Genomic DNA, 24,651 nt, shown 5'->3' on the forward strand with positions numbered 1-24,651 from the left:
GAAAAGCACGACGCATCGTAACAAGACTGCACGACGCATAGTGTACCAGAGACGCATAGTGTATGCACGACATATAGTGTATCAACGAAGCATATGTTTTTTTATAATACTCGTTAGAAATAGAAATTAGAAATAGAAATGAATTGAAAAAAATGATATACTCTGAATAAAATTTGGAAGAGCAAAACACATCAGCTGCCCTCTTGAAGAATGTTTTCTACCGAGAAAAGTGATTTTTTTTTCGAGGAAAAGCCTTCAAAGTTTCCATGCAAAACAATCCATATTTGAACCTACTTCTTTATATGGAAATCAAGATGCGTCATACCGTTCAACTTTCTTTTAATTTCAAAAATCATTGATTTTATTTTTCTTCCAATCATAAAAGTACTCAAGAAATTACGTTAGTCCCCATTATGTTGAGTTTTCAAAAACCAAATGAAAACTGAGGTATTTGTTTGGTCGTTGTCGCCCAAGTCCTCCGGAAGTTTCTTCGCGGTGCGGGGACTAGGTTATTGCTGTTACCTTGGGAACCGCTCCAGTATTTGTGATTATTTCTGTCTGTCAATTCGTCGTCACTGAGTGGCTCTCTCCATCATATTGGAACTCAATTCTGTTTAAGAGCCAGCAATGGATCAGGAGCTTGCCCTCTGTAATACGGTATGTTTCATAGCAAAATTCAATAAAGACAACTTAACTTTATCTTGCAATTAAGAAATACATTATCCTTAAGCCTTCCTACATTTAGGGCAGCCTCTTTACTGCAAAGGAGAACAAAGCTATGAAACAAGTTGCCTTTATCAACTATACTTTCAGTAAATTGTCTTTGGAAATAAGAGACTTTATCTTTAACGAAAACTGTCATGTCTGATAAGTATTATGTTTTGCGATGGTTTTTTTTGTGTTTGGTAAATAAAATTTTATGCGTTAAGAACCATTTCTTTTTTGAACAATAGGAGCTACAATAGTGAGTTTGAAAGAAAAATTGTGACAAAACATGCAATCAAAAGGAAAATTTTCGCAATTCTCGAATGTGTTTTCAGTATTTGCTGGAAAAAGTTTTAAAAAATGTCAGATTGTAAATATTTTTTTTGATCTTTAGTCAATTTAAGTTTGACTTTTTAGACAAAATTACAAATTAGAAGTATTTTCAGTTAAAAATTTTGAATTTTTGATGAAAAAAGCAGCACTAATCGTTTTGAGTTAAATTTATCTTTTTTAAATTGATTTTTTGAATTCCATTGGTTATTATAAACTTGTGTTATGGATTGATTACTTGGATGAGTCACACAGAAGATAAATAAAAACTATGACGTTTTATTGAATTTTTTTAGCAAAATAATTGAAAAAAGATACAAATCTCCAAATTTTGTTTTCTTTCCACAACGCTGGAATTTATCAGTTTGCTCCGCAAATTGTTTTTTTTATGTGACAAGTGTTTCTATCAATTGCATTCTCAATGTCTAAAACGGACATTTGTCAGATTTGGCCTCCTAAATTTCTACAAAAAAAGTACAAGAGTAAGGGAGTGATAACGCTGATGAAAAACGTACGCTAGCAATTTAAAAGGTTTGTTCAGATGATGGAGATGAAATTTGAAAAAAGAAGATAACTGCCGGATTTGTGAACATTTTTTGCCAAAACAACACACCAATGCAAATCCTTATAAAACGAAAACTGAAGATGAAGAAAAACAGTCCGATCACCGTTTTGAATTGAATTCTGATGAAGAACCTCGATATTTTAGAATAACTTACGATCGATTAGCCAAATTCAGAAAAATTGACACACGTGTAAATCTAGGTAAGTTTTTTCACTGGTTCGAATTAGAGGAAATCAAATAAATTTTGATTGAAATTTCAATATTTGTTTTGAGTATCGAAAAAGTAATACAAATAATTCAAGTTAAATACCTAAATTATCAACTTCTCCTCGGTGTCAGGTAACCTTATTGTGTCAAATAGGTTATTTGTGTAGTTTTTGTAAACGCTTGGGCAACCCAAAATGATTAGTTGATTTTGAAATTTCGTTGCATGTCTTGAATACACACGCGCAAAAGCAGCTAGATATCGTAGGCATTTTTGCGCTTTAAAGTAATTGAACTAACTTTTAAACACATAATTGCGACAAACTGAACTCCCATATTAAGAATAGCACTCCCATTTTTAAAAGAAGTTCTGTTTACTACTGTTGTCGAACTTATAATAAAGCTTTACAAGGCAGTCGAATATGCAATGAGCAATTTCCATAGAAAACTGACGTCTACCAGGAAAAGTTTATTTTAAAAAAAATTCAAAATGTAGCATAAGTTTTCAGTTTTTCAAGTTGTTATGTATCTATTGTAGAATTTAAGAGAAAGTAAACATTCATCTAATATTGTCTGAAGTTAAAAATTATTCAGAAATCATTACAAAATCTTCTTCTTTACAATAGATCTTTTCATAGATCTTTCACTTGATGCACTTATGCTTTTATTTGAGACTTGATTGATCAAAAAAACGACTCGGGCAACTCTTTAATTTTTAGTAATGACTGCAATGGTAGCAGATTTATAAATCTTTTATGAATTGCAGAAATCCTTCCAAACAGTCTTCAAATAAATCATATTTCATAATTTTTTTGAGAAAAATTTCGGCTTGAAATACCTTATTTTCGACTCAGCTTGAAATCCTGTCGGCTTGATGCCCGGTAACCGATTGAATCGCAGAGGTAGAGGTTCAGCTACACTTGGCCATCAAACGCAATTAAGCGGCAACAATGAGCACTTAAATCACCAAAAGGCAGGAAGTTTCGCAAAATAAAGCGCGCTAAGACTACGCTGTAAAATATCAAAATTGATACAGAAACCTTATTTAAAAAACTTCAATCTGATTGGTTGATTTTCCTAATGCAACAACGAAAAAAAGTTTAAGTCTGATTTTGTGTTATATGAAAAACAATTAGTTAAGGTACTTGTATAATTTTTTTTCTTATTTTCAATCTATTTTTGAGGCGTTTCATAATCAGGGTAGATCTCCTACAAGACTTATTGGATTGTTCTGATGTTCCGCTTCGTTTTTGATCTTCCACTCTGTATAAGTTTCGACCTATTTACAGAAAAATTGACTGATTTGATACCACTATGCTCACAAGCTTGAGCTATGAATTGTCTGATGAATTGCTTTTGCATGCTTAACTTTACTTCTATAGGTCAATTAATCTAATCAATTTATTTTTTAATACGTACGATAGGAGGCTTTCATTACGTCATACTCATATCTTGTAATTCCGATATTTGGGGTTGAAACTTGGAGCGTAATTCGGAACATTTCTAAAACTAGTCTTTGTGTACGCATCATCGTTGTTTTATTGCATACGTTCACAAATTTCCTATCAAAAATTTAGGTTAGAAATCAATCGACGTTTCACCAATCATAACCAAGAATACCTTAAACTTTTCTATTTAAAAAATTTTTTGCAGTCAAAATATTTTAATTGTCAAATAAAGAAAATTTACAAAACAGGACAGAAGTTGTAATAAACAGTTATGCCGAATTTTTCAAATTGAGTAATCGTGTTCATCTTTTTAAAAAGGACAAACCGTATAGTTGAAAAAATTCAGCGGTTTAATTACGTCAACATAATTGAAAATGAGAACAAGCAAATCTGGAATCTTTTGGTTTCTCGTGTTAACAATCAGCATTTCATGATCGTACGTCTAACAAAATAACTTTTAGCCGCTTTAAAAACAAGCTTTATAGAATTTAGAAAATAAGAGCAAAACTTAGAGCACAATTTTAAACTTAAAATATTTTGGAAGATTAATGATCTAGATATCCTGATTCGCAGGTTACAAAACTGAGCAATTAGAAATTTAATTTACGCCACAACTCAAAGACAACTTTCAGCAAATTTTCAGCAAACCATTGGTTAGGCACAAGCTAATATCACAACTTTCTAAAATAGCTCCTACATGAAATAATTAGAAATGATCATTTAACAAATGAAACTTTGGTTGGTTTAGAGCTGAAAAAATGTGTTTATTACCCTACTATGCATTAGTTTATTAACGTGCTTTCAGTTGGATATTTAGTATGCACATGTAATTTCGATATAATTTACACTACAGTTGATTGACGCATTTGCATAGTTTCATTTTTGTCTGCCTTTATTTTCTCTGCAATTTTCTCCTCTCCTAGCTTTCTGTACCCGTCTACTAGCATCTGTGTATCAGGAGCCCTTCCAGTCGTGTAGAACAAAAAGACATTAGGCTCATCGAGCTCTCTGTTGTTTTTCGGCGGCATGAACGCTTTAATCTGAATTGAGTTCTTGTTTATACTAATGTCTTCAATATCTACTATGTTTATGAACAGCGCTGGCTCGCTGTGGTTCGATTTGACGAAAAGATAGATTCCGTCCTCGCATACATTTAAAGTCAGTTCTTTTTCTAACTGACTTGTAAACATTTGAGCAACGTGAAACGATGTCGCTCCGAAGTGAACAAAAGTTTGTATCACACTTAGAATCGAGCACATTGTCGGATCTTTGAGTTTCGCCACGTTTTTCTCGATCTGCTGCACAAAAGCCGGATCATTCGTTTGTGAGAACTCGGCATCTGGAAGCGTCTTTCGGATAGTTTCGCAAATCAGCGCCATATCAATTGAGGATGACTGGTTTCCGTTGAAAAGTGACAAGTCCGATTTTAGGTCTGCGGCTCGTTTTTGATTATGGGTGTACTTTACAAGATAAGAAAGCAGAGCGAGTTTTTCGTGCGGGAGAAGTTTCATGGTTCCCATTTTGATTTCGTCCAGGGCCTGTTGGTATGTGAGAGCGACTTCCAAATTAGTCGTGATTTTTTCCCTAGCTCGCACGAAGTACATCTTCTTGAACAGCAGTTGGTATGTTATTCCACTTGCTCCAGTTGATTCTTGCACGGCTGAAAAAAAAATTCAAAAATAACCTTTCTGAGCTGAACTATCTGTTAAAACTATCATCTTTTGTGCGCGTAGTTTTTGTGATAAGATCTGTTCCGTGACTAAAACTTCACGATCAGAAAAAATGACAATGGATTTGATAAATTCGTCTGCTTTCCTAATTGACGAAAACTTGACGACAGCTAGATGCTCAGAGGCTTATAAGTTTTCAGAATCCCTGTCTACAAGAATAACAACATTTTGCATAATTACCCAATCTGTCGCAGATATTGTCATCTGGTGTGATTGGAACTTCATTGACCAGACTGTTGCCATGCGAGAGCCTCTCAAATAGACTATACACACTCACAGATCCGGCTAGGTAAATCCTTTCAATGGTCGCCTGGATCACCTGCTGTGAAGTGGCCCATGAGTCAAACTGGACTTCTCTGAACTGCCCTCCAGGGAAGAAGATAGAAGTCTTCACTTGTTCGCATTTCGAGGTACTTTGTATCTCAATTTTAGACGGGACTCTTTTTCTTGTCGGAAAAGTTGCCACTTTCTGTAGACATCGTCTGCAAAACGATGCATATTGACTGACTTTCGAGACCCCAACAGAAGCCAAGCGCAGCGTAGACTCAACATAAGCCCGTACTTGTGGGTTGTCGGGCGCTCTGTAATTAGTCAGGGCCCCGAATATGTCCCAGACATTCAGATCTTTAGAATCTAGAGGCTGATCTGTAACTTGCTTACACAACTGCATATAAGTTTCGTCAACCAGAGAATTATATTTGTCAAACTGGCGGAATATATCTTGTATAGTGCCGATAGGGTTTTTACGATCTGCATGTGAAACGGTCGGGGCTGAAGATTTTTCTGAAATGTGTTTCGAGAAAAAGAGAATTGTGTTGAATATTTTCAGAGCCAGTGCATTACAGTCTTCCTCTTCGTGTATAAGCAAGGGTTCGGTCATTGGTTTTTTCGTGAAGATCCAATAAGCTGTGCTGTTGGACGCACTACTAAAACCATTTTGTTTGGCATGTTTATCACTTCCTTTACCTTTTTTGCTCAATGTGGCGTTTGCAATATTTTGTTGGTTTTCCAAACTCGCAGGATTGACTATTCGATCATCAGTTTGCTTTGTTAAAATGTTTCTAGCATTTGAGATATCCTGACGCATGCGTTTCATGCTTCGCTCTTCGTTTTGATTTTTCAGACCTAGAAGATCTTTCTTCTTTTCAACCGTTGTTAGTCTAGGACAGTAGCACTTGATTACTTGCACAATATCTTCTTTGAAATCATGCGAAATGAGCTCACACAACATCTCGTCTGAATCAGTAGCACTGTCAACTAGCTTTATCAGAATCAAATCGTTGTCCCAGTCAAGAGAAATCGTTGACAATCTATCGAATGAATATTGTAAGAACGTTTCAGTCGTCGTTTGATCAATTAGGTAAACACCGGTAGCATTTACAGCAACTTTAACTTTCCGATCATCATTGACGAAACCGCGGTAGTCAACATTATCATACAAAGCAGAACCGAATAACGGCAAAGTTTTCAGGCACTTCAAGATATAAGATCTTTGACCAGCTGCTTTAGATAGAGTATTGAATTTTTTATGCTGATTGATCAAAATTTGTTCACGTGACCTCTCGTCAGATACGTAATTCAAGATTCTCCTCGGTAGAAATTTCGCCGGTTGTTTGTAACGTGTGATTCGGTATGAGTCATCATAAGGTCCAAAGAACCCGGCGCATTGAAGACCCGCAAGGTACATCGCTTCTGTTTCCATGACCTTGAACTCATCTTTTTCAACAACGGATCGAACACATTGAGCAAACAAAAGTGCAATCTCGTTGCTTGTTTCTGGGATACTTTCGATGTCTTTGAAGACTCGCTTCAAGAATATGAAGCGTTTGTCTGTCATTGCCAGCAATGATGGGCCGGCATTTCCTTGCTGCTTCTTGGCAACACTCTTCTTCGAAGACGATTCCTCTGCTTCTCTGAAAAGATTTCCTAAATTTCTATTGCAAAACGATGCGCGAGAGATGCCCGCTCAAATCAAGAAAATTTAAAACAAACATTTTGAATTTCCCCGAAATTAACAATCCTTGCAAAATCCAACTTGGAAATCCTAACTTTTACCAAAACTTAATCCTCACCAAACTATTAACCAATTAAGTTGTTAGCGGCAACAAGCAATCCAAAGTAAATTATTGCCTGCATTTTACGACATTTTGCTATAGATTACCCTAGAAGGGCCCCTGTAAAACAATTTTTCTTGGCAAAACTTTCATTATTTCAAGTAATATTGTTATAGATGATAACGAAATTCTGCTTCAGTTCCCGTAGTACGCGAGTAAGCCTCGCAAAGGTGCCACAATCAATTTTCACTTCCGTGTTTTTTCTATCGGGACACTTACTCCTGTTCACTTTGAGGTAAGACTGTCAACTTACGTTTCCCACTCGTTAACATAGTCCGCTAGACAAGTCTGTGCTTTGACATAAATATCCCTGTGTTTTGGACTGGTGATGAAGAGGGCCCACCCTTGCGTGTTCTCCAGTTCATACACGGTGGCCATCTTCTTCAGCACATCCACTGTTGTGTCCCACGAGGATATGCCACTGCCAGTAAGTTCGCCCTCACTGGTCAGAAGAGTCAAGGGAATACCTAGAAAACAACAGCTCCATCTGTGTTTCCTGACACCACAGTACCGAACAGTGACCGCCCACCCGCTTAAATAAACTGTCCGCTGAGTAAAAGTAGCAAAAAATTTGTTGACAAATTCAAGGTTTTTTCACTTCACTTAGGAGTTTGGAAACAGTATACAAAGAGCGGATCAAATATTAGAAGAATGCGCACCCTTGCTGTATAGGAATTTGTGTGCCAGACCAAAAAATCGATTTATTTTGGACATTTGTGTCCAAGACAAAATTTCCTCATATCTTTTTCATACGATCTGATTCAAATAACCAGCTCTTACTTTCGTATTCTCTAATTTTCATACTTTCTGACAGTTTGACGCACTGCACGGAATAAAAATGCCTGGGGATATTTTGTCTGGTTTTGAGGACACAAATATCCAGACATGGAATTCTTAGTTTACCTTAAAATGAAAGGAAACGAAATTTATTTAGCGCTGAAAAACTTTCTGTGAGCTTATTACTTTCAGCTTATTATAACTTCCCATCTCCCTGTTGTCTATTTATAATAAGAGTTATTTAACTGATGCTGAATGATTACCAGCAAATGATCTAGCCTTCCTATATTGCAGGTAAAATGTGACTCATTGATAGTTATCAAAATATCAAATTATTTGATTGACTCACCAGAATACTTCATAGCAGCTTTGATCTCAAACATGCTCGGAGGTTTCTTCCGCTCTCCCACTTTCACTTTATTGAGGTGTTTCAAATAGTGACTCGCCCTCCTCAGCTTCACATCGTCCTTGACTCCGTCCATTCCGTAAGAATCCTTCTGCAATTCTGTGCAGTACTGCTTCACATACTTAACAAAACCCTTGCTGGGCATCACACACCCCAGAACAACGGAGAGTAAATGCCAAGCATTATTCGCATTTTGGGGGTCCAAAGGCTTTTCAAAGCAGTCATTCTTGGTTCGCCTCGTGAACCGAATCAAGTATGCAATTACTTCGTCTCTAATAGCAGGCGAATCGATCAAGATCTCAACTACTTTCTGAATGACCGACCGATCTAAGTCATTGTACAACATCTTGTAGAGATCTTTATAGATCTCGCATGACTGTTCAATCAACTCTTCACTCTCCAAATTGTGAAACGGTCTCGGTATATATGGATCAGCAGAGAACTCAAAAAGAGTCTCTTTTGGTATGATCTTATTTTTCACCTTCTGCTTCTTACCAAACGCCTTCGAAAGGAAGGACTTCGACTCATCTGAATACTCTAAATCCACGAAATGATTCTCCGCATATTCGACCAAAGAGTATGTCAAGCTATCTTTATCGGATCTTGGAGCAGCGACTGGTTTGGGCATTTCGGTTGTACTGGAAGCTCTCGAGCCCTCCTTGGAGCTATCTTGGTTTCTGGCTGCAATATTAATTGTATCATTCGACGCTCCAATTCCGCTGTCCAAACTCTGTTTCGAAACGAAAGCGCTAGGCTTACTCAGATTTGCTTTTTGCTGGTTTTCTTTTTCTTTTTCCTTCTCAGTTTCTTTTATCAGTTCGTCCATATCGGGAATCTCAAGGTCGTCGAACTTAACCGATACTGAATCTTTCTTTGACTTTTCCTTGAGCGTCCCTTTTAACGTTCCACTTAGCGAGGTTCCCACCATACTTGACCTTCCTGTCGTTGAGGCAAAACTTTCTCGGCTGTCGTATGATTGAATCGTGTCCGACCTGGGAGAAGGTTCGTCATCATCGTCATCATCAGGAATTTCAACTCCCTTTTTGTCCAAATGGATCTCCATTTCAGCTAACATCGATTCCAAATCAGTGCTAGCGGTCACGGTATCGGCTGTTGGAGTCGGCATTGCTTCTTCAACTGAAGTCGCTTTGAAAATGTTTTCAATGGAACCAGAAATTTTACTTGGCGTTCTCTTCAGTACTTGATTTCTAGGCTTTGGTTTTGGTGCTATTGGTTCAGGAGCAGGTGCGAACATGTCCAGACTTAGGTCATCCAGTTCGGCCATCAAATCATCAAGCGATTTTTCATCAGGTGTATGTGCCATATTTACAGCCCGTTGTTTCTCGGGTTCTGGTTCCCGCAAAGACGACCTCACTGTGAATGGTTCTTCTTGGTATTGTTCCAGCTCTAGAGACTTTTGAGCTAATAGCTTGTGTTCTGGACGAATCTCTTCAGAGATGACTTCTGGAAGTTTTCCAGTCACTTTTTCTGGTTTTGGAAGAATAGTGGGCTTAGGCTTACTTGCCTGCAGATGTTTCAACCTCAGAGCTTCTCTTGCCTGTTTGATTTCTCTCACTCGTTTCTTCGCAAGAATCATTCTAGCGAATGACTGGATAACCACAATAGCCATTTCTCGCCTTCTGGTTCTCGCATCCAAAATTACTTTCCTTGCGAAATATTGAATTTTGATAGCAGCGCTGCGAAGTCGTTGGTACCACCTCCGTGTAATGAACCCTCTCACTATTTTTTGGATCATGACAATATTCGACACAACAAGTTGGCTCTTTCTGTCCACCAATTTCTCGGCAACTGATCCTTTCAAGAATATCTGAGTTCGTCCCATCTGCCAATCATAAGGAGAAACATCCAAAGATTTCATTATACTTTCTATTACCTCTGCTTCTGGAGTTCCATCATGGAGCATTCGTTTATTTTGCGCCAGATACCAGTAGTAGCCCAAGAACTCATGTGGATTTGTGTGAACAGGGAATCCCTCACGCTTAATTCTGACAATATCCATCATTCCCAGGTATCTCAGCTGATTCAAAATCAACGGCGAGTCATAACTGAAGGGGGCTTTCTCGTTGTTTGGTTTCAGACACCGAATGTACCAGGAGTTCGTTGAGTCAAGAACTTGTACTAATGATCGAAGCTGACTTCGGAACCTCTCGCCGACCGACTGTCGGTGACTTCCTCCTCCTGTTGCCGGACCAGGGGTGCCTCGCAGCGTTCCTCCCCGCGACACACGTTTACCCATTCCCATCAATTGAGCCTGCGAATTGAAAAACTGCTCCGCAACATCTTGTGAAAACGGCTTTTTAGATTCCGAAAGCAGACAAAAAAATCCATCTTGCTGTGCATCGCGATTCTTCTCAAGGAACCCTTTGACTGTATATGCTACTTCACCTGCGTAATGTTTGATTCCAAAGAACTCGGCCCAGTACCGACGGTCATGTCCTTTGACGTAATGTGAGTGATTCTCGAGCACCGAATGTTGCTTCATTACGTAACTCTTGTCTGTTCCATCTGGAAACCTGCACTCCTCAGCCAAAATTCGCAACACGCATTGCGACCCTTTTTCCAGAACATCTAGACATGGCTGGTTGTCCGAGAAGGATATATGATCGACACTTATATTCTCACTTTTATACAAGCTTTGTTCTAGGTTGAAAATATAGTGGTTGAAAAACATATGCAGTTTTTCGTTCGCATAATTAATGCACAGTTGTTCGAAAGAGTTTGTAGCCAAGCATTCAAATCCGAAAATGTCCAGGATTCCGATATAGTAATCAACTCCTGAATCAGAAGGATTCATACACTCTCTTATCTTCTCGATGATCCATCCAAAAAGATTAGAGTACAGTGCCTTCGCCATCGCGTCTCGGTTCTCAATTGCTTCTGTTATTTTGTACGGAGTTCTAAACAATTCTCCTCTAATTGTATTTTTTCTCACTAGCAACAATTCTTCGAACGCGTCTAACTCAACTCCCAACAAGTTCAGGAGAACTTCAATCACGTCCACTGAGTTTTCATCAATTTCGACATTTTCACTCTCGCTGTTATCAAAATCGATATTTCCGAACCAGAGAACTGCGGATAAGACATCCAAGACACCCTCAAATAGCTCAGGTCCAATATTGATTTGTCCGAAGGCTGTTATGAGTTTATCAAACAGGTCGATTTCGTCTTGTCCTTGCACGGTATAACAGTCACTTACGCTTAGGTAGCGATACGTTTCTGGACGCCTTGCATGGTGAAGTCTGTAGAACCTTTGATTTTTGTCAGCAACCGATGCGGCAAGGAACTGGTAGAAAACGTGGTAGTTTCTTTCATCTTTTGATGGCAAGATGATTCGACTCTGTTCCAGAAGATAATCTTCAAGAAAAGCTCCAGAAATTGTAGGGTAGTCAGAACCTGGTGGGAATTGCATACAGAGTCGGATGAACTTTCCGAAGCGACTAGAGTTGTCGTTTCTGACCGTTTTCGCATTTCCGAACGCTTCCATAATTATGTTTGCAGCCATAATCTGGTCAGGAATCTTCTCGGCGGTACTGGTTCCGCAAACGTGGCAAAAGTAGCCTAGAAGATACTTGGTAGTTTCCGTTTTACCCGAGCCTGATTCACCCGATATAACGACACTCTGACAACGCTTTGTGTCGATCAGGTTTCGATATACAGCGTCACCGAGTGCATAGAGATGGGGTTTGAGAGAACCCAAAACTTTGTTTCGGTACCTGAAAACCAAAATGATCGGTTAAAATGACCAGAAAGAGACCGGGTCAGTGAGAAAGCCATAACTTATTTTTGAAAAAAAATACAAATTGGGAAAACTGATGTTATTCAATAAACTCATTTAAAAAAACAAAGCAGTGTAAATCAATAATTAACTAGTTTTTTAAAACATGTTATGGAACTATTTCATAACACTTTGCTTTCAATTTATAACCTATGTTTCAACTTTGCGTAATCTTCGACGTAATAAGTGTGATGCAAGAGTGATGATAGAAAGTACGTGAAGTAAAAATCCCAGAGTGATGATAGAAACTACGACAAGTGAGAAACTAACTTTTCGCGCTGCTCTCTGTTGTATATTCCAGTGGGTTTGTAGGGGTTCACTGAGATGAGGATACTGCCAATGTAAGTGTATATCTCCCCCTGGCTGAATCTGTTCTCTAGCACTTTAGTAATGCTATCTTCTGTCAGCTGACTGAGACTCGTCAGGTCTTCGCAGTTGAGACGCTCGTCCGCCCCACTGAATGACACTGTTAAATGCGTTAAATATCATCACACTTCGAAACATTTGAAACAGGTACCACAACACTTTAAACAACATTATGGGTTGAACATGACAGATCAATTCAAAACAAATGAAGTCGAGTTTTGTTTTCCAAGTTTGTAATATTAAAACCAAATTTCAAGACTAAAAACAGCTGCATTCTGGAATCAAATTCTGATTTTTAACTTACTTTACCTTCAACGGGTTTTTGTCGATAATTTATTTCTAAGTAGATTATCTCTTCATGCGAATGCAATAACACTAATTATAATGGAAAAGAAAGTGGGTTCGGAAGGATGCACATGCGATTTATTTGGCTAAAGTTCAAAAGGCAGATAAGCATCTGTTCCAAAATGCAGTGACCGAATAATAATAAGATTATTGCTTGTAGCTAACTTCACCAGATGCTTTTATCTGCTATATTATCTTCATGCTTTATTGTAATGAAATAATAGCGATGATCAAAAAAGATATGCTTCAATTCATGCAGAAAAACAACTTGTTGATCCAAACTCCGGAGTTTTGTGCAGCTTAGGAGTCAGGTGTTGCGTAAACCAGTTTGAAACGTTCACTTTTTAGACTTCTTATAGTTTCAACCCACGATCACTGCTGGTGTTGAATTTTCGCTTAGATGCATACAACTTCCCATGGAAATAACAATAGTAGTTTCAAGTTTCCGACGATATTCGCAAAAAGCGACACTTGGCTAACTATTCCGTTGTCCGTATACGTCTGAGAACAAATCACGGAATTTTTCGAGCAGTTCCTTAGTGTAGAATTTCTGTTCCGACCAGTGAAAGGGGGTGAAAACTTTGTATTCGGGTGTTTCATTATTTTTTTTTCGACATTCAATCAAATACCACAAACAATTATCAGAATGGATCGAATAGTATATAAGGAATTCCTTTCATTTGGGAGTCGATCGGCATAAAAAATTTCAAAATACTTTTCCTTTCCAGAAAAATCAGTTCAAAATTTTAGCTGTTTAGTCGAGAACACAAAAAGCTCTTAATTAAGCTGAACAAAATTTATAATTAAATGTGAAAAATTAGTTTTTAAAGCTTAGTTTAGTGTTGCCCAGGTCCAAGTTACATCAACAGAAAAACACGGAGTTTTTTTATACTTCAGTCAGTTGAAATTCTTATCTATGCTCTAGCAAACTTTGAGTTTATCTACTGACAAAAGCAACTGGAATTAAAAAAAAATCAAGTTTCTAGTTGAAAAAACGTGTTTAGGTGCTATTTGCGCAGCAACTGACTATTCTTGAGGAACTTGGACCAGAAAGAGTCGAATTGGTTTTTTATGGTCATGAGAGTGAAATCCCAGATCGTGAGATACCATAAGTAATCCATATAGCAGATTCTAACACAAGGGCGAAGCTTCACTTCGCAAACACAAGCGAGGGGAAAAATTACAGGGAAAATAAGCCTCGAAAAATAGCACTTCAGCTGTGCCGGAATCGAACCGCCGATCAACAATTTACGAGTAAAACATATTTGCATCTGCACCATGGTATCTTGCATATGTAAATACTAGCCACTAATAAACCGATGAGATGCTAATAAATCGTCATCGCTATGCAGAAAAAAGCCACAACTAAGCACTTTTATATGCGATTTGGGTTAGAAAAGTTAACTCGTAATATAACACTGCGCTAACACTACTTAAGTAAACAACGCCAACTGAAAGCTGGAAAAGAGCAATGCACGCAGGGAAACTGAAAAAAAAAACAACTTATTAATAGATGACCTTAAAGCTCGAATTTATAGAACAGTTTTTTATGGACAGTTTTTTGTTAAAATTAACCCAATTTGAGAAAACTGGATCAACAGGTTTTCTTTTCGCTGCAAAATCTGATAATTAATTTCCATTTTCGAAATTAGAAGTCGATCACTTTTTTGTGACCTTTACAATTTTGCTGTTCGATAATGGAGTTTGCCTTCCTTTTAACAATAGAAATGCACTGAACTTGAAAAGAAATCACAAGTCAAACCGCAAAAAAAAAACAAAATTGAGCTTGCACAAATTTTTCCTGAAAAAACAAAACAAAAAATCAGCAAGACCTATATAAGAGTACTCACTACGTTCATTACTCTTAATAATATAAACTGAAGCAGAGCTTCAAAAATGATTCAATTGTGACACAATATACCATCATTGAAACCTGCTTACAAATTGTTGGTCCTACTTAGCAATTATTTGAAATGCGATTCTTTTTAATTGTAATAACACGCGTCCTAGCAATCCTGCATTTTAGACGCAGTTAACACCTATATAGCAAAAAAATCGGAAGCTTTCTTTTCTGATTTCCGAAAAAAACGGAAACTTTTCCATCTCGCATTGCCAATGTAGACAGCAAATTTACCGGATTGAAGTCGGGCAAGTAGTGGAAGTGACAGAATATAGCAGGCCTTAAAGTGACAGAACTAGAGCTGTAAAAACGTCTGTTAAAGAAGGAGGCCACCGGAATACGTTTGTTAAAGAAGGAATACGTTTTTAAACTTTCTGCTTCCGACTTATGACTCAGTGTAATATCTGATAACATAATTTTTGACAATTAAATTAAATAACTTGTCATCTAATTCGCTTTGACCTCAAAATGCTCTTAAATTGTTTCTTAATCTGTTAGAAATTTCACAATTGTTTAGAAGTGGTTTAGAATGTTTCATTCGAACAAACGCATTCAAAACTTTGACAACAACTATAACGTCCGGATTTCTAAAGCAGTTAAGCATAAAAACAAATGAGGCATTTACACAAGACATGATAATAATGACTAACAAAAATGCATGGCATGGATGCGGGAAGGAGGAGAAGATACTTACTGAAGGAGAGCTTGCGTTTATTGATCTCGCCGCCCGAGGGCGTCATGGGCGAGGACAGAGTTGAGTCATTAAAAGCTGAATGCTCAGCTATGGACGCTGCAAATTATGCAAATTAATTACAGAAACGTGTTTCAATGAATTTTTAGTGAATTATCACACACATCTTAAATGCATTCCCACGTAAAAGCTGTATAAACAACTAGACAATAGCGTACCCAGGGGTGGGCTCAATTCTCGTTGCCATAGGTTTACAATGGTTCCCCATCCTTTGGTACTACTTTACGCCACCCAGTTTTGAATGACCAACCACACGATTTTTCTAGAGGCGCCAATATATACTAGATTTGAGGGGAGAGTTCACGCCGAACTAGTTTGACATAATAGGGTCTTTTTACTGTTTTAGGGGAGATCGGAAAATCAAATTGGTCGACTTAAGACAGCCGAAACATTTTGATTCTTTTCGAAATACCCCCTAGATAATTACTGTGCACGCTAATGCAACTAGATTGTTTTTCGGTCAAACATTTAAAAACAATATCAAAATCATTGGTTTTAAGAACCAAAATGATTGATTTTTTATTGTAATAGCTGCTATTACATTGACCCATCTTCAATACGTCTGCAATTAGCAACAAAATCATTCCATGAACTCTTAATTTGGGAAGGCACTAAATCTACTATAAAAATATAAAACTCGAAATACAAGTTAGTTCAGAAAAATTAGAACAGCAATATCCACAAAGGTGAGGTCCAGAGTTAAACTATAGTTTCAATAAGAGCTGAACCAATACACCCAAAAAGATACATCGAAGTGTTTCGGGCAAAAAAAAAACAGAGCTGACTATCATCACATCATAACTTAAAAAAAACAGCCTAGCAATCAGTTAAGTGCAGATGAAAATTTCATTTCATATCGTACAATTACCTGGTCTATCGGCCATTTTGGTGACCTGCCGCTTGATTCTGCTAATAATTCCAGGTGCAACCCAAAACAATTGGTTCAATAATCGTTGTTACAGAGGAAATTCTTAAATTGGCAAAGTTTATAATTGGTAAGAAAAGTTTATATCAAGTATAAAGTTCAACCGAATTCTGTTTCTGTTGAATCAAAATGGTTTCAGATCAAACATGAAGAATAAGAAGCAACTTTCCAAACTTGAAACAACGTTCTTTAACTGGATTTCTCATTGGCGTGGTTTTGTATGAAGTTAACTCAACATAACTTGTTTACTCAGAACTATTGGAAACACATTTACCATCTGAACTTGAATTAAGTCACTACTGAGCTTCGAAATTATTGCTACAACAACGGAAAAATAGATGTAGTTACAAAATTTAATGCTCGTTTGACTACGGTAAAACTATTTGTGTAAGCTCGGAAACAATGCACTTCTCTTGGGAACAGTTATAATTGTACCTTTCAGTCAAATATGGCTCTCCAATATCCTAAATTTAAACTAAATTTGAACAAAATTGGTAGAAGTTAATCTTTTTAAACATGAAAATAAATTTGAAGAATACTTTAAGGTTCAACGTTTGTTATTCATGAGATCAGGAAATGATGAAATTTAATGCTAACACTATTAAACTTTGTAATTCAAAATAGGCTACGCAGAAAAGTCTGTCGATTTAAATTCTGTTGTTTGCAGGCCCAGAACTGAAGATAACAAGATTACACTTAAGTTTTACACGTTCGCTGTGGCGACATTGAAAGGTATTCTAATTGTTTTTATGTGAGATCTCTTGATGGTAAGTTTGAACATGTAAACCTTCAGTAACACTCGAGATCAAATGAACAAATGACTCGCTCACAGTAAATTGATGCATATAAATTAATGTACTGAACCAATCACGGCCTTGTTTGTGCTGATTTTTGTTGCAATTAACGTATTATAGGCTGGTATAAATCTTTTTTCATACTGATCTGAAAAAAAAAAACGAAGTTAACTGGCTAACAACATGAAACTTAAAAGTTACTCAACATTTTACAAACTAGTCATGTAAAACTTATTTGTTTATATTATACAGCTACTACAGCAGACACCTATTAAAACTCGTTAGTCACAATGCCAGCGGTAGGACAAACAGTTATATACGCAGAACTGGTTCTGTAATAACAACACTTGGTACGACGAAAAGCGGAAACAGATAAACAGAATGGCTAAAATTACAGTAGACAGACAATGCCAAGCTTCAGAGCAATTTATTGGTCATTTATTTTTGGAACCGATTTATAAGTACAGAGGAAAACTTTTACGGTCAAAGCGTTCACTAGTTCAAAGTTGATAAATTTTTAACTGGACACAGCGGAGAAAAAAATCTTCGTATCACTTGAGATACAGAAATTAAAAATGTAGTGCTCTTGAAATGCTGCTTCACAATTAAACGCAGATCACACAAAGTTGAATCGATGATAAACCGCCAACGACTTTTTAGAAAAATTCAATAACTAAGGTAATCGGAAAAATAACTGACTTGTAGGTATTTTTATCACGTTTTTCCTGTGGTTTACACTTTCTTATTGGAGAGCGTAACTTTCTTTCCTTTTAGTTAATAGATTTCCAGAAAAACTTATATTTGACTCTTTTTTGATAAATCTTTCCCAATTTGAGCAAATTAACCAAAGATTATTTTTTCCGCTCGGAATTCTGTACACATCGGCAAAGCTCAATTTCGCGAAAACGAGCTAGAACATAGTCAACAGACAGCTGGAAAAGAGTCAATGAACGCAAAGAAACAGGAAAAAACTGTGCAAAAGTAAATTCAATTTCTTGAAACTAAGTCTTTTACATTTTGTGAGAGAATTGAAATTTTGCGATTAAAGAGCGTGATTTGCTTTAATTTTACCAAACTAAATTGAAATGAACTTAGAATGAATCGACAGACAAATGCAAAAAACTCCGAATGGAGAATCGACAGACAAATTTTAAGATCTATTATATAAAAGAACAAGGATAGCCGGTTACTATGCAAGTAGCACAGAATGTTCGGACCATGGTCTTTAGAAAACTAGGGTTTAGAAAGTTTTTTTTTCCAAAATAGTATAATTTTTTCTGCTTGGTGTGATACAAGGATCTGACGTAAAAATATAATTTAGGCATATTCGACAGTCATAGTTATATAGGCGAAATGGACAAAAATTGTCGTAGAAAAATGACTAGAAAAACTTTTTTTTCAAAAATTTCAAAATTGTTTGCAGAAAATTTGATTTTTTTTGAAGTTTTTGGTTGCCTAAAATGAAGTTGAAAAACTCCAAAACTAAGTTTACTTGCTGAAAATTAACTTTTAAGGTCTTAAATTAGGCATAATTCAGCTCAGCTGTTGTAAGCCTGGCTCGCTGGCTTTCGCTCGAATAAAAACAAAAAATCAAAAATTTCAAAACGATTTTTCTCGAAACTGGGAACATTTTTTGGAAATTGTTTGAAGTGCTTCGAATTACGACTGAAAGAGCTTTAATATGATATATCACTCAACCCAGTCCGATGATTATTTTTGGTTCCTGATTCTGTAAGGAAAACAAAAAAACTAAAACACCCGAATACAAAGTTCCTCCATTTTTCAAACGTTCGGAACAAAAACAAAAAATCAACACGATCTTTAAAGTGTTTTCATAATAACAATAAACTTTTAAAAACTAAAAACCCTATTTTGAAACTAAAACCAGAGCATTTATTCACGCTATTTGCATATGTTTTTTTGATGAGTACTTAGTTCATGTAATCAAACTAACTTGAAATGAAAAAAAAAAACTAACCTTGAAAACAACGCTTTAATAAGAGGAAAATATATGCGTTAATTAACATTTAAATCATAGTCAACAAAAATAGAGCAAAAAATTAATGACGTGTCTCTTATTTTTTCGGAGCTCAAGGGCATCAAAAAACCTTTTCGAAAAAATCAAAGGACTTTCGAGTTTCAAAGAAAAATCATTTGAGAAACATCAAAGCTCTTAATTTCGAGAATCGTTTATGACTGACAACTTTCGATAAAACTAACACCATTTGAGCTAACTAGATCAATAGATAATAATTTACTTCACTGGGAAATCTAAAAACTTCAACTAGAAGTCTGTCACGTTTTCCCGCCATTTGAACGTTTGTATTCAACAGCGTAATTAGCCTCACTCTCAGCATAAGAATTTGATTTGAACTTTGAAAAAAAAACGCAAAAAAACTTGAGCGCGAAGGAAATGAACGGAACTTGAAGAGACGTCAAAACTCAAAAAATCAAATTCGAGCGTGAACAAATTAAATTGTAAGAACACAATAAATTTTTATTTTAAGAATGTTTTTTTTTTTGCAGCATACTTTGGAGTTTTTGATTTGAAAACAATGACAACAAATAAATGTAACCACAGTAATGACGCAAAACCTAATGCCTAAGCAAAAACAAGTCAATATAGGTGGAAAGCTTAAATCAAAAAATGAATTTGAAAAAGCGGAAGCAAAGTTAAAAACCTTTCTCAGGCACGTAACCTAAACATTTTTTTTCAAACGATCCATTAACACTCAGGCACATCCACTAATTTCATACACAGACCGAACAATCAATCCACACAAAAACAGCGTTTCGCTCTTGACAACACACATAGCCAACAGACAGTCGAAAAAGCGCCAACCAACTGAATGAAGCAGAAAAAAAAAGAAATTCCACTTAGCATTAACAATTAACTAGCGATGAATGACTAATCGAAAACTTGCGATAAATGAGAGATGCTAAACTAATGTTCATAATTGAAACGCTTAGCCAGCAGCACTAGAGAAGCTGTCCTTAAAAAAAGACCATGATATAGAGCAAACGCTAGCTTTCTCTTATTCAGTTCTTTAATCGAAGTAAGTCCTCATACTTTCATCTAGTACCATGCATTATTGAGCCCTAGCTGAAACATTATATCCTTTGTCGGACACTGTAAAGGTAACTCCAAGGGAAAAAGCTATTCATTTAAAACTTGATGAAAAGCCTAGAAATTAAATCGAAACTTGAAAAAACGAGACCAAACTTAATTGAAAAATACAAGGCAGAATATAAGTTGAATATCACAGCCTTACTGCGGTTTAACCTAAAAATGCACATGACAGTTAGCTTGGGATTCGATCTCGACTGGCTTAAGCTACGAAACAACTATCAAAACGGACATATCCTCTTAGTGATAATCTTTTGCAATTTGATTACAGAATATATGAAATCAATAATCATAGAAAGATCTAATAGAGCACCTTTATTGGACCACATTGTAAATTCTCTGCACCAACGTAGTTTGCCACAGGTTGAATTTAGAATTTAACCATAAAAATTAAATAACGATTCAGCAACAGCATCAAGATCTCAATTATCTATACAAAAATCAATAAAATTTTGCCTAACGGAAAACAGAAAAAACTTTCGTAAAAAAACGGGTATTAAAAATGCAAACATGCTCAAATATGTGTTGTTGATGAAACTATAGAGTTTAAAAAATGATTCAGGGATTCTGTTACACAAGTTGTTAACCTGGAAAAGTCATCGTAATTCCATCGTTATATTAAGGAAAGAGAAAAACTGTCGATGGCAAAATTGTTTCCCTGTGATCTTGATCCTGTTAGTATCAACAAGTCATGTAAATAAAGCAGTATTTTAATCTATCAAGAAATTTTGGCAGAAAGCAACAATAGAAGGTGTACTAATGAGAAAAGACATCAGCTCTAAGGCGAAGCTCTCTCGACTCTACGCAATCAGAATTTCACTTTCTCAGTTGAATCGTAACTAATCCAATATTCTAACATAATCTACCCATCAAATACATAGTATCAACATTTAGTCCTAAAGGAATATCAAACTTTGCTAGATTTACAATTTTATAATTGCATTGAAAAAAATCAGCAACAATGGTCGACATCAAATTCTAATAATTTAATAACTTGGCAGCCATTTTGAAAGAACTTGACCTTCACGTGAAATACTTCAGAGCGACTACCGTAAAAAACTTCTCCATCCAAACTTCAGAATCCAGTACAGCGATATGAGCAGTCCTTCCGATAAGATTGTTTGCCGCACTCGTGCTCAGGGGAAAAGAGACGTCGTATCGGACGAGTTTTAAGTCGGGTTTTGATATTATGGGCGAAAGGATATTGTCGACCATGGTGCGATATGTTCGTCCAAATAGGGAGTCGTCTTTAACTGCTTTTTCGCATAATTCTATTCTGGCCGAGTGAGGGGGGACGTATTTGTCTTGATGTGAGGAAACAAGTAGCACATTTGTGAAAAACTCCAAACCTAAACGTAAACATTTTTGGGAACGACGAAACCATGTTAAGCTTGATCGGCAACTAATAAGATCAATTTCGCCGGCGTATTCATCAGAAAATTTTTCTTCATGATAGTTAATTTAGCTGTCTAAGACCTAAATTTGGCAATGGATACCAATATCCGGCCTTCGTGGAATTGAAAGATTCAGAAACACAAAATGCTGGTTTTTGAAGCACACATCTGCAGACAGCTGTTGCAAGCCTACTTATACCCGACACGTTAAGTCATCGAACATGATCATGGTCAAATTTATGTAAAAAACGCAGATATTGCAATCAATTCTCCTCCGTTCGAGTAAAACTCAACCATAACAAATTACAATGAATAAGTTCATATTTCAATGACTTCATACTTCTCTGCGCGCTCGTTTTAAACACGAAAGTCTTCTCCAAAATGACCTCATCCTTGAGCGACAGCTGATTGATGGCCGGGGACTTTTTCAGTTTCTGGAACACCCACATTCCAGCCGAGACCAGCTTCGAGTTCTGGTATCCTGTGCCTAGATGGGGTCCAGCGAGGGAGAGATAAGTGTAGAGGCGATCATGGTACTTATGCATTGCCGGTTTGGCAAGGGCAGCCCTGATTATTAAAGCTCCGAGAGAGTGACCAATAAAGCTGAAGCACGAATTACTTTTCATTAAAAGCCAATTATTCACTTCTTTCGGTTTAAACAATGTCACCTGAATTTTGAAAGATTTAGTTGTGACCCAAATCAATTGCTTCAAATCTCATATTTTATCGAAGTAAAATGATTTTATAAATAGCATATTTAAGAAAAGTGATGCATTCACTTCGTACCAAAAGAAAAAACGAAACTTAGTATCAGTTTCATTTTAATCAAACCGTACAGAAAGCTATTTCGAAAATTCATTAAGTTACTTTTTACTTCTCCTTTGAACTTGAATTGTCGTACCTAATTCTGTCATAGATCAAATTAGTCTGTTGGATATGCTCATCAATCTCGTCAACCAGACGGTTAGTCAGACTCTCTAACGTCTCATTCATCGTGTCGTCTTCATTGGCACGTGACATCAGAAATCGGATCTTGGACAGCGGCAACTTCATCGCCATCAACATGAACGTCCGCAGTGTTCTCAGATCCTGACAGTTGCCATCTAATCCATGGACGCATATTACTAAATGGCATCCAGGTCCAGACTCCGATACATGGTAAGCAAACTCATTTGGAGTCTCGAGAAAGTAGGGCTCAGTGCAGGAGAACAGATCGGAACTCAGATGAGCATACCAGTTGAGTTTTATTCTTTGATCTCTCAGGATGGACTCGACTTGTTTTCGCATTCGTTTGATTTTTTCAAGGTGTTTCGGCGTGAACAACAACGGTTCCATACGTGAGCATTGTACGTCGTCCAGAAATGAGAGCACGTTTTCAACTTCAATTGCTCCTGAAAAATATCAAACAAAATTGGATGTTTCCTATTTGCAAAAAAATGATGAACGGTTTCTTTGCATATAACACACTTTGTTCCAACCATATTGATTTCAATGAAAAACTTGACAGGGCAAAATTAAAAAAAAAACGTCGACGCCAAGTTGTTGGAAAATGCCATTGAAATCAAGAAAACAGAAAACAAAATACGAATTGTTGTTAATACACTTCAACTTTCGAACTTCAAATAAAAAAATATGCCCTTAAAGTTCTTCGAACTTCAATATTTCATAATTGAAACTTTATTGATAAACTTCATTTTGCTGTTCGATGGTGGAGTTTGCCTTTCTTTTAAGAAAGGACATGTCATGAACATAAAAAGGAACCGAAACTCAAACCGCGAAAAATCAAATTTGAGCGCGAAGAAATTTTAACTCTTTTCTGAAAAGAACACAGAAGTTATCACAACCAGATAAACGTCTTCATTACACATTCATTGACTCTTAAAACTAGTTTTATCTTCCATCTCAATTAGTCTGAAAATTGTTATTTAGTCTGAAAAAAAACGCCAAACATTCGACACAGAAAATTTATTAATTTTTAAAATTCAATTATCTCCAAGTCTCTTTTTTACGTACCTTCAAATGGGGTATTTTCTCATGGGGTGGTTTTCAAAAAATTCTCAACATTCTTCCGCTTTTTTCTATGGCGACTAAAATGATTTTCCAAACACCCCAAATCACCACCACAGGCCAGGCTAAAGCTGGAGGTACCTGTTTCATATTTAAAATACATTGTACTGATGGGGGATGAAATGCGTAGTTTTCAAAATTTCATAAACTGAACGTTACGTAAAAACTTGGTGCTTTCTCGGAAAAATAGGAGATCAGCCGCTTAAGCGTGGGAGATTCAAAACATTGTATAATGGATAAACATTTCAAAACAGACTTTTCCTAGAGCCAATTGGGCGTTTCTACAAAAAAAATAAGGTGTAACTGTTTATGCAGAGATAATCTTTGCACCATGTTATTGAACCATTAACCTCAGAAATGGAGAGACAATTTTTGGGAAAAGAAAAACTGCTTACAAAAAAATGATCGAACCCACTTTTCCAGGGCAGGGTAGTTCGCAAAAATGGAGGAAATTTGTTTTCTTGTCTCCAAGAACAACTTCAATTTTCTTCCTTAAATTAAAGAGTCATAGTTTCCTCAGGCAAAACTTTCGAAACCTATAACTCCGTTTAAACCCTTAATCTCCGATTGGCAGGGTAGTTTTTGAGACCAGTTTCCAAAAAACGGTCCAAAAATCAAAACTTGATTTTTTGGAGGGCCACAACTTTTTGTCCAAAAAACATGGGCGTAGAAGTTTATTCAGTAGAATTTCCCACAACCTTTTCATTGAATTGAACTCAAAACTTCAATTTGTGGCGATAGTTTTGAGAAGACTCTTTTGTATCCCCCCAACTACAACAGAGTCGACAAGTTTCCACAAAACGTTCAAAGTTTCAAAAATTTGCCTTTTCCGAAGGCCATAGCTTTAAAAACAGGACGTCGCCACTTATGATATTGGGCGTAATTTCCCAAGAAAAGGGGGCGTAGC

General features: G+C 36.5%; 2 protein-coding genes across 4 annotated transcripts in view; both read right to left on the reverse strand.

Moving 5' to 3' along the window:
* Positions 1-3,462: 3,462 nt before the first annotated feature.
* Positions 3,463-17,300, reverse strand: LOC134840357 (myosin-VIIa-like). Of its 2 annotated transcripts, XM_063856123.1 has the most exons (7): positions 16,306-17,300; positions 15,381-15,476; positions 12,346-12,541; positions 8,223-12,013; positions 7,350-7,563; positions 5,163-6,895; positions 3,463-4,912 (listed from the first exon to the last, which is right to left on the reverse strand). In XM_063856123.1, the coding sequence occupies exons 1-7, from the start codon at positions 16,319-16,321 to the stop codon at positions 4,095-4,097; spliced, it is 6,864 nt and encodes a 2,287-aa protein (XP_063712193.1). In that variant the 5' UTR covers positions 16,322-17,300; the 3' UTR covers positions 3,463-4,094. The 2 variants fall into 2 exon arrangements, with proteins under 2 accessions (XP_063712193.1, XP_063712194.1); XM_063856124.1 differs by lacking the exon at positions 15,381-15,476.
* A 3,549-nt stretch (positions 17,301-20,849) lies between these two features.
* The window catches only part of LOC134840358 (protein FAM135B-like), a 34,168-nt gene continuing 30,366 nt past the window's right edge, over positions 20,850-24,651 (reverse strand). For both annotated transcript variants that reach the window (XM_063856126.1, XM_063856125.1), the window contains 3 exons: positions 22,579-23,068; positions 22,018-22,280; positions 20,850-21,632 (listed from right to left, as the gene is read on the reverse strand). In XM_063856126.1, the coding sequence (XP_063712196.1) occupies positions 21,307-21,632; positions 22,018-22,280; positions 22,579-23,068 (1,079 nt within the window). In that variant the 3' untranslated portion in view covers positions 20,850-21,306. The remainder of the gene's footprint in view (positions 21,633-22,017; positions 22,281-22,578; positions 23,069-24,651) is intronic.

The sequence above is a fragment of the Symsagittifera roscoffensis genome, chromosome 2, assembly GCF_963678635.1.
Source record: "Symsagittifera roscoffensis chromosome 2, txSymRosc1.1, whole genome shotgun sequence".
NCBI classification, from domain to species: domain Eukaryota; kingdom Metazoa; phylum Xenacoelomorpha; order Acoela; family Convolutidae; genus Symsagittifera; species Symsagittifera roscoffensis.

What these genes read in the sequence shown, in the direction of transcription:
- LOC134840357 (XM_063856123.1), bottom strand. An exon ending in AACAGAGAGCAGCGCGAAAA is followed by an intron (nt 12,014 to 12,345) that starts GTTAGTTTCTCA and finishes TTTGGTTTTCAG; the next exon opens with GTACCGAAACAAAGTTTTGG. An exon ending in AGCTGCTATGAAGTATTCTG is followed by an intron (nt 7,564 to 8,222) that starts GTGAGTCAATCA and finishes GTTGTTTTCTAG; the next exon opens with GTATTCCCTTGACTCTTCTG.